This window comes from Nicotiana tomentosiformis, chromosome 1 (assembly GCF_000390325.3).
Source record: "Nicotiana tomentosiformis chromosome 1, ASM39032v3, whole genome shotgun sequence".
NCBI classification, from domain to species: domain Eukaryota; kingdom Viridiplantae; phylum Streptophyta; class Magnoliopsida; order Solanales; family Solanaceae; genus Nicotiana; species Nicotiana tomentosiformis.
Window position 1 is genome coordinate 77,915,908 of NC_090812.1, and position 10,959 is coordinate 77,926,866.

The 10,959-nt window shown below is 32.5% G+C and overlaps 1 protein-coding gene across 1 annotated transcript; it reads left to right on the forward strand.

Annotated features, from left to right (window-relative positions):
* The first annotated feature begins 8,508 nt into the window (after positions 1-8,508).
* LOC104104657 (auxin-induced protein 6B) lies at positions 8,509-9,417 on the forward strand. The gene has a single exon (XM_009612796.4). It carries the CDS (start codon positions 8,713-8,715, stop codon positions 9,163-9,165), a length of 453 nt encoding a protein of 150 aa, XP_009611091.1. The 5' UTR covers positions 8,509-8,712; the 3' UTR covers positions 9,166-9,417.
* The last annotated feature ends 1,542 nt before the right edge of the window (positions 9,418-10,959 follow it).

A 10,959-nucleotide genomic window follows, 5' to 3' on the forward strand; every position in this document is an offset into this window, starting at 1 on the left:
TGCAGGTTTCAGAATAATATCATCACGAGCAATTTCTTTGCCCCTTTCCTTTTACTGATTTAGCAGATGTTGAAACTTTAGTAGCATCCATGTCATGCTTGAGTTTTGTTCGAACCTCTGCCCTAGCTTTACGAGGAGAAAACTTGGACTTTCTCTCTGGTGTTGCATGTCTGGATTTTACTATTTTTTGTGGTGAATCCTGTGAGAAAGCACCCAAATCAAAAGCAGGAATATCACTATCAATAGCTTTTTAGGGATATTCCTTGTAGTTCCTTTCTTCTTCATCGTAAGGGAAAGAAAATTTGAAGCAATAACGATTTCGTAGGGATTTTGAGAGAAAAATCAGAAAATTTGAGAGAGAAATTGTAAAAGCTTTTTGAACAAAAATGGAAGAAAGCCTTAATGGGGGGAGAGAGGATCAAAATCATGGTTGGGGGGGGGGGGGGTGTAGAGGAGGCTGGGAGGAGTGAGATATGTATGTTAGATACGTTTTAGCGTGATTAAAGGAGAAACGGGGCGGGGGGAGGGGGGGGGGGAATATCTCATTTAATTTCTAAAATGAATATAATTGGTAAATTGTATATACCCATATAATTATATTGAAACTTGAGTAGGGAGGGTAATAAGATTTCATATAGTGTATAGGAAGGTAAAAATCTCGAATATTAATAGTCCTGATTGCTTATCATATTGGTGAGCTTTTAGTCCGTACCTAATAACATAATCTTTTCCTCTCTATTCCGGCAGAATTTACATAGTCTTTTCTATTGAACAAATGTTAATCAATCATAAACTTTCAACAGTTAATAGTAAGGCAAATTCGTCTACTGAAACGGCCTAATAGTATATAAATATTAGTTCCTAATTGCATATTATTTTAAATATATAGTTAAATTTTGTTCAAATGTCCCTTTTAATTTTTCATCAATTATTTAGTGTGCAAACCCTACACATTTAACTTTGGGAATTAATTGCTACCACATAGATTATAGAGCAAACCTTTTATCAAGTTTGATACTGAAAATTTAGATTTAGTTGAAGTTAATGTATTTTGTGCAAAATGAAACATGGATGTTTTAAGGAAAAAAGTGGACCCCTCATTTTAGAAATTAAAACTTTTAAATGCATGTCAGAAGGAAACCAAAAGGATAGTGCAATAAAACGTCATATGGGTCCCACCTTTTACCTTATGTATTCTAGTCGAATACCGCACAAACAAGTGTCTAAGGGTCCCACTTTCTCAATGAACATACTGCATTTATCGAGGGCAGATGTGGAATAGAAGAAAAGATACACATGTACATCAGAAAGTACAAAAAACTTATAGAAGAAATTTAATTAAGAAAATACATGAAATACCAAAAGTGCCTAGGTTGGAAATAGGGATGTCAACTAAGAGTACCCGGGGCGGCCAGAGGGTGAAGTATACTTGTTTAACGGGCCGGGTTGATTCGGTTCAGGATCGGCCCAGACCATTATTAAACCGGATCGGCCCGGACCGATGGTAGGGGCCGGGTAGGGCTGGGTTTGGGGGGGTAAGGGGTTGAGACGTTTATATTTTTCTTACCGATTAACCAGACCGGTCAAATCCGGTCAAGAAAAATTACTGTTGAACCGGTTAACCGGATCGGCCCGGACCGGTTCAACGACTATTTTCTGATTTTTTTTTTTTTTAAAATTCAGTTGACCGTTGCCCAATGGATATTTTGTAAGAATAGCCCTTTTTGGGCACTTTTTATAAAAAATAACACTTTTAGTAATTACTAATTTAGCCCTTTAAAAAACTATAAACACACCCCCTCTTCACTCATCTCTCATTTCTCAAACTCATATTCTCAATTGTCATTCTCTCATTCTTCATCTAAATTGCAATAAACTATTTGGCTCTCATTTTTTTTTTTTGGAATTTAATTTTTCGTATTATTTGAAGTTTGAAGTTTGAATTTTGAACAATTGACGTTTCTTCGTGGTAACATTGGAGTTGCGAAAATTATCAAGTGTTCAATTTATTGCGGAATTTGGTGAACTCCCTCCAACCTTTTCTCTTATTTACTATTTTATTTACATATTTAATTTTTGTTAGTAGTTACATTTTCACAATATGTTTAATGCTGCAAAAAGAGTGTGTAATAAGGTTGCTAATCGGAGTAATCGGAAAAATAGAAAAAGAGGTACTACTTCAACATCTAGTAGTAATTTAAATGACTCTACACATATTTCTGAAACATCACCTGATAATAATATAGATTATGAACAATTACAGAAAGATTTTCGGTATAGAAGATAATGAATTAGAAATTGAAGATAAGACACCACTTACACCTAGTAGTGTTGGAGTTGGTAGCAGGGGTGGTGGTCATGGCGCTAGTAGTAGACCACATGTGGCCCCGACTACTAATCGGAGGAAAAGAAGTAAAGTTTGGAAATATTTTGACGAAATAGAGAATTCAGATAGAGTTAGATGCAAACTTTGTAAAGATGATTTTAAACATAAGACCGGAGGAAGTTTAGGGGGGATTGGAATACTTAGTAGACATATGAAAATTACTCATCCTATAGAATGGGGCTCTGATTTAGATGAAAATCAAGGAACTCTAAACCCTAGCGCTGGAGGACTTATGAAATATGATAAAATGAAGGATCGCGAGGAGTTAGCAAAAATGATTGCTTTGGGTTGTCTACCTTTTTCTTTTGTTTCTTCATCATATCTGACTATATATATTCAAAGGATTTATAATCCCTTATTTATTTGACCACCTTCCTTGTAGAGTTTCTCTAACTTCTGATATTGGACATGCTGTAAATGAAAATAATTATTTGACAATTACATGTCATTGGATAGATAATAATTATTGTATGCAAAAACGTATTATCGCTTTTAAATATGATGAAGATTAAAGCCGTACTGATATTTTTATAAGTACTACTATTTGCGAAGTTGTTGAATTGTATAATCTTAATAAAAAAGTATTGTGTATGTCTTTTGATAATGCTTCTAACAATAATGCCGTAATTTTACTATTAAGACTGCATTTGAAACCACCACTATGAAAATTTTCATATTAGGTGTGCATATCATGTTTATAATTTAATTATTAAAAGTGACCTTGATTTATTTTCGACTGAGATTACTCATGTTAGAAGAGCAGTTGGTGTTATTCAAGAAAATAATAGACAATATAGAATTAAGGAATTTAAGACTAAGTGTACGGAGCATAACCTTAAACCCAGATTCATGCCAGATGAAATTGTTACTAGATGGAATTATATATACTTATTTTTAAAATATTGCTATAAATATAGATTGCCGATAACTGAAGTTGCTAATGCGCATTTTACTGATCTAAACTGTATGTTAACAACTAATATTTGGGAGACCATTAATGACGTTGTTCAATTTTTACATAAATTTTATACAGCTACTGTTGAGTTTTCTAGAATATATTACCCTATTGTTACTATGGCTTTAGTACATATAACTGAAATTTCTTTTCTATTCACTGAATTTAAGAAGAAAGAAAAATATATGGATGTTGTTGAAAAAATGCAAGCCAAATTCAAAAAATATTTCTTTCCAACTCCTCCTATTTACTTAATTAGTGTTGTTTTAAATCCTTTTATTAAGATGTCTAATTGTCACCAATTAATCAATGCTTTATATACTTATATAGAGATTGGACCAACTGAAACCTCATATATATATATATATATATATATATATATATATATATTGTTGTATGAACAAGCTAGATGATTATTTACAATAATTATATAATTATTATGCAAATATAATTGATGATGATGCTATTAATGTAGGAAATGTTAATCCCACTATGCATTGTACTACTTCTACTGCATCTACTACTATGGATGAAGATGAAGGCATTGATGGTTATAATATTTGGTCTACATTTTCTTCCACTCAAACCAGTAGCAGGAACATTAATGAACTTCAATTTTACTTGCAAAAGCAATCAGAGTCTCGCACAAAGTAATTTTCACCGTTGGAATGGTGGCATGAGAATGAAAAGCAATTTCATGTTCTTTCCGCTATGGCTCGGGACGTGCTGAATGTGCCAATTTCAACTGTTGCATCAGGGAGTGCATTTAGTCAAGCAAGACAACAATTAGGAGACACCCGTCACTCATTGGGAAGCAATGCTTTGGAAGTTTTAGTATGTTTCAGAGATTGGATTAGATCAGAACGAAGAAATCATGGACGTGAAGATGTTGATAAACCAGAAGATAAGGAACTTGGAGATATATTAACACATGGTCACCCATCTGAATTTAACACTCTAGAAGATGGCCAAGAGGTTCATATTGATTATGAAGAACTTACCAAGGCAATGCAAAACCTTTGAATGTAAACTTTTATTTGCAAGTTTGAAATAAAAAAAGAACTTGCAAATTATAAGTGCAATTTTTTTCCATCTTCATTGTATTCTATTATCTTAAATTTTTAATGAAATATTCAAATATAAGGATTTTAAAGCCTTTGCATCCTTTATTCAAACACTCATTTTATAAGATTATTTTTTTGTTTTATATTTTTACTTTATCTTAATATAAATTACAGTAGTTATACAAAATATAATTAAAAAAAATCGGCCCGGCCTGACCCCTTTGGCCCATAACCCTTCCGGTTCATTAAATCACCGGATGGGCCCGGACTCAGTAAATCCGATTGGAAAAAACGATACTGGCCCGGATTGGTGACCGGCCGCCCACATTTTTCTTCAACCCGGACCGGACCGGCCCCCTGTCACCTTTAGGGTGAAGCCACTAAACTGGGGCTTTAGGCCTTAGAATTTTAGAGGCCCCAATTTTTTTTTCAATTCCTATATGATGTCCGATATTTGATTTAGGGCATTGAGTGATTTGAATTCGTACCATGTAAAGTCTATTAAAGTGAAAACCGCTCCTTAGAAAGAATTTTTTTATTCCTAAGACTCGAATCGAATACCTCCGATTAAGGAAGGAAAGATCATATCCATCCCACTACAACTCTTCTTGTGGGGCTCTTTAGAAAATATTAAGTATTTTAAAGTAGAAAAGTAAAATATTTTACATAAAGAAAATATTATATTTATCATTAGAAAATTAATAATACGCTTTTAAACTCTATTTTTTTTTTGTTTTTTCTCGGGTTTCCATCATTAAGACAAGTATATTGAAACATCAAAAAATTGTTCTGATATAAAGTTATCAACTTCTTGAATCGGGTTCTATTACTTAAGATTAATAATGTTACATGAGAGATTAAATGGTTTATGCAAAGAATTATTAAAAATTTTATTCTGAAAAAGCTTGAAAAAATTTCAAATAAAATATATAGGATTTTTTTAAAAACAAATAAGGCCTCCCATTAAAGTTTGGCTTTAGACCCCCGAGAGTACCCTGCTTCACCTGATGCACTGACACTTCTAATATAGTGGAAAAATTATTAGATTTAATATTTTTTAAATTATACTCCCTCCGTTTTAATTTATGTGAACATATTTTCTTTTTAGTCCGTGCAGAAAAGAATGACCCTTTCCATATTTGGAAACAATTTACCTTAATACAATAATTTATAGCCACACAAAATATATATGCCTCATTTTACATCACACGTTCAAAAATCTTCTCTTTTTTCTTAAAGTTCTTGCCTAATTAAATAAATTCATATAAATTGAAACAAATGGAGTATATATATGTTATTTTTTTATTCGGATGTATCTATTGTGCAAATGTTACATCCGTCTCTAAATGAGACGGTCTTAGAACGTTCAAGACGCTAATATATGGTTACGTCTCTTGAAGTTAATGCCCCAATCGGTGAAGAATGTCTCGTGCACACTTCACACCTTGTGTTATTCTTCATTTATACTAAGGATCATTTTGTGCAAACTTTAACCCATGGCTTGTTCATTTTGAGAGCTTTAAAATTTTTATTTTAATTTTCTTTTGACTATTGACTGTAATTTGTTTAGAAAGTATGATTTCATACTTCAAAAATTTGTGTGTGTATGTATAATATGCATAAGAATGAAACGTTTGCTTGTTACTTATAAGGCGGAAGTGCACGGTTAACCACTAATTAGAGATATTTTTATTCTTTAATCACCGTTTAAAATGTATTTATTTTTTAGTCAGTGCTTAATAATTTTTTACCTGCCCGGACGAAAATACCCCTATGCTAATATTAAGGACATGGTGTCCTTAACTTCATGAATGTTGTGTAAATATTAAGGACAAAGTGTCCTGTATTTACACTTTCCGTTAAACTTTAGGACATCATGTCCTTAACTTCATATGTGCAGTGTAAATGTTAAGGACATGGCGTCCTTAACTTTATGTGTACAGTGTAAATGTTAAGGACATAATGTCCTTAACTTGTATTTGCACCTTCTGTTGTTAAACTTTAGGACCTCATGTCCTTAACTTCATATGTGTAGTGTAAATGTTAAGGACATGGTGTCCTTAACTTCATGTGTACAGTGTAAATGTTAACGATCTTAACTTTATGAGTGTTGTGTAAATATTAAGGACATGATGTCCTTAACTTCATGAATGTTGTGTAAATATTAAGGACAAAGTGTCTTGTATTTACACATTTCGTTGTTAAATTTTAGGACATCATGTCCTTAATTTCAAATGTTCAGTGTAAATGTTAAGGACATGGCGTCCTTAACTTCATGTGTACAGTGTAAATGTTAAGGACACCATATCCTTAATATTTACACAACACTCATGAAGAAAGGGTAAAAATATCTTTTCATATTAATTTTAATAGACTAGTGACTATTTTTGCTCAGCATTAAAAATATTGGATAAAAACTAAATACCATGTTAAAAAGTGGTTATCCTACGCCATTTCTACTACTTATAACACCAATGATGCTCTTCTACGAAATAACATATTTAATTGGGCAAGGATCTATCGGGTTTCATGTTGTTTGGGCCTTGTTTTCAATTCAGTCGTTGTTTGTTAATTGGGCCACTGATGGATACCTATACACTTGGGCTTTTTCACTTTTAGACCCGTATCAGAAACTATTTAAATCCATTAACGAAAAAGTGTATAAAATTTGTATATAACATATAAAATATATCTTTATGCAAAAAATATATGTTTTTACGAATATTATTTTAAGAGTGACTATACAATGTCATTTTCCCTATACACTTCCTCTGCTACTTTACCAATTTTAGTGGAATCGGTGAAAAATGATTTTACAAAGGATAACGTATCCCCCATATAGTTTGTGAGGTGACTGATGAGAAAATTTTGTCTGCCTTAAATTAGGATTATTTAGTTAGTTAGCAAAATAATTACATGTGGTTAGATGCAATATGAATGCAGGCCCCATAAATATTCCCCAAATCTTTACTATTTCCATTTTTTAGTGTAGGATTACAGGGATAGAAAGATCCTTGACAGACAAGAAATCTTCAAATAATTTGGGTCCGTAATTAAAAATTAAAATAGAAAAAGAAAATCAAGGGGTGTAACGTGATATTAGTTGTATTTTTAAAGTATATGCTTATGAGGTTAATTAATCTGTTAATTGTTCGTTTATTTCAGATCCTGGAAATTTGATGTTAGTTAATCTACTCTCTCATGGATCCATCTAAAACTAACATTGACTATTTCAATATATTTTCTTTAAAAAATAATTTGACTAAAAAAGTAGGCTACACCCACATTAATAAAAAGGATCAACATTTCTAAAAATACGAAGACATAATAAGTGAGTACAATTTTCATATCTTTCCATTTGCACATGCATATTTTCAAATAAGTCTATGTCGTATAATAACATCTGATTTGAACTAAAATGGAAACAAATTTATAGAGAGAAAACATATTAGAGTAAACTTCAAGACATTCCAAAACTAAAATAAGATTAACCAAATATTGCCACACAAAACTTTTAATGCCATTTAATGTCTGTACGAAAATAGAAAGGAGAAGATGCATTTAGTACTAATTTTGTCCCCGTTTATCTGTCACTTTTTTTTTCTTTTTGATTGTATTTAATATGAAATAATTGCAACTCTTAACACATTGTTTTTTGTAGTTTACAAATACTTAGCTTTTTACTTGTGATAAGAATATATTTGATAAATCAAATTAATTTTTCTTTAACTAAGCTCCAAAAACTATCAAATTGATTCCTTTTTTTTTTGTGCTTGATTTATCCGGTATTAAATATTAAGTTATTAACTGACTAATTAAATTGAGTTCATATTGTGTAAGGTCCACTAAAAAAAATATTTACTTATAGAACTTTCTCCATATTTAAAACTCAAAATCGGAACCTTCATTTTTTGAGAGAGATTCCATTTATCTCACTACACTACTTAATGATATTAAAAAAAATTGATTCGCAATCATCAAAATGAGACAAAAAAAGAAAACGAAAAAGAAAAATTCAATAATATGAAAATAAAATCCACAGAGATTCAGAAGAGAGACTCGTTGGTTGTAAAATTGGGTCCCACAACGGCAACTAATCATATTCACTTTTTCTCTGCCCACCACATGGGCCTTAGAGCACCTGTCGCAATCCCGTAGATATCCTCAACTTACCAAGGTCAATTTCGTCCTTTCAGTTATTCGGTCTATATAAGAGACCCGCGTAGAGTACAACTCCTTACAATTCCAAATCGCAAACCGGAAAAGTTTCTCCACTCTCACACACCACTCATATTTTGTCACTAGAGATGTCGCCGGAGATCGGAAAATCGATGAAGATCCGTTACATCGTTAAGATTTGTCAGATGCTTCGGCATTGGAGAAAAAGAGCTGTGTCGTCTTCATCTAAACGAATAGCTCCTGATGTGCCTGCCGGACACGTGGCAATCTCCGTAGGCAGTAGTTGCCGGAGATTCGTCGTGCGGGCGACATACTTAAATCATCCAATTTTTAGGAAGCTATTGATTCAGGCCGAGGAAGAGTACGGTTTTTCCAACCATGGAACCTTGGCTATACCTTGCGACGAGTTCCTGTTCGAGGAGATCCTTCGGTTTGTCTCTAGATCCGGATCGGGTAACCCGACCCGTTCATTGAGCCTTGAGGATTTTCAGAAATCATGCCATGCAAAGTACCGGAATAGTGTGGAGAATTTTGGTGAATCTCGGCCACTACTGCGATGTACTGAAAAATCAGTTTGTTAAAAGATTAGAAAATTCGATTAGGCAGTAGAAATTTGTGAGGTTGCAATTAATGGAGATGGCGAAAGGCCTTTGAGGACTGAGTCATCCCGAATTGTGCTGATGAAAGACGCCAGATTATAAAGAGTGTCTGTTAGTATTTTTCTTTTTGAAATTTACAATATTATTATTCTCTCTTTTTCTTTTTTTCTCTCGAGACAAAAGTTGTACAATTTGATACGTAATTGATATACTATACAATGAATATTCTTCTAAGCTCGCTATTTCTTTACATGTAGCAGTCTCATGCACACGCATTTTTTTTCTAATTTGTTCTTTTTTATTCCTATATATTTCTTGATTTTGAAGAAATATAATACAATCTAGAGCATGAAAATTGTGATCCCACAATAGAAGATCAGTAGAAATCAATAACAATAAGCAAGTCCGAATGATGACTTCTATTTAAAAAGTTGGCAATTTTGCAAACTAAACTTGTCTAAAATATTTGACATTTTAGCAAAATAAAAATTAATTTATACTACTATTTTTTCCAAATCTAATCTTACTATCCTAATTAGTTGAGTATTAATTAAGTTAGATACTTAAAGAGAAATCAAGGATAATTTAGACAATACAACTATTCAGTGGCTTCTATAGATGGTGTGTAAAAATGTTAAATAGTATAATTTTATTCATTGAGGCTGTAAAATTGTTTTTACAACATCATACTTAAAGTACAATTTGCTGATATTTTTGCATACAAATATTAGTGAAAGTACAATAGGGGGTGAATTGACTTTTTTTTTAATTGTAAGTAGACTAGTTTGCCAGTTAGTCGACTAGAGATAATAACAAAATAATAATAATGCAGAAATGAAGAACAGGAAATAAAGACACCCGGAGTTTTATACTGATTCAGATTCAATGTGATTCCTACGTCCAGTCCCCTTAGCTTGTAAGGATGATCTCTTTCAGTATTTGAAGTATCTCGAGTACAAGATAGTTGATGTAGCTTTACACCAACGGCTCAATATCTATGTCACTTTTCTCTTCTTGATACAATGCCTCACCAGTATTTATCTTTCTTTCTTCTCTCACTAATTATATAACAGATCTAAGGAGAAGTATAATGTTTGCTTGGAGTAGAACAAAAAGAGTGATAATGGTTCGTTCAAAGAATGTATTCTTCAAATCTGGAACATATATATATATATATACTTCGCGAGACCTCTTGATTGACGTGAATCTTGAGAGATTAGAAACCCAAGGGAGTTGATCCTTGAAAGGAATCATAAATTGATTCTTTCCAAGAATAAAGTCGAGTTTCCGTTGATCTTCCTTGATTTGTGGTCTTGACAGGCTTTTCATCCGCTAGGCATATCTTTTCCGTTACTTGAGTGATCAGCGATAGATCCCTTGATTTCTAGCTTCAACGATCTCCAGTGCAGCACTTTGCAATCTTGTTTCCCTTTGATTTGGGACCTTCCTATAATAGCTTCCGTCAATCATCTATCAAATCATTGATTGATTCTTCTTCCGGATCTCCGCTGCTTCTTCCTTTTTTATCTCTAATCATTGATTCATGTCCTTTGCTTTGCTTCTAGAGCTCCCGTTAATAGATTGTTTCCTTAATCTATACTTGAATGATAGGGCTTTTTGATTTCTTTGTTTTATCCCTTGTGATCGTGCACTAAATGTGATATATTATTTTTCATCATTGAAACTCATATTTAATAATCTTCCCATTTTTTATGATGACAAAAATAATATATATAAACAACAGTTTACTTCCCGGTTGGCCTACTCCATTGTAGT

Bases quoted from the DNA above. Each gene is read 5' to 3' on its own strand.
- LOC104104657 (XM_009612796.4), top strand. From the start codon at position 8,713: ATGTCGCCGGAGATCGGAAAATCGATGAAGATCCGTTACATCGTTAAG.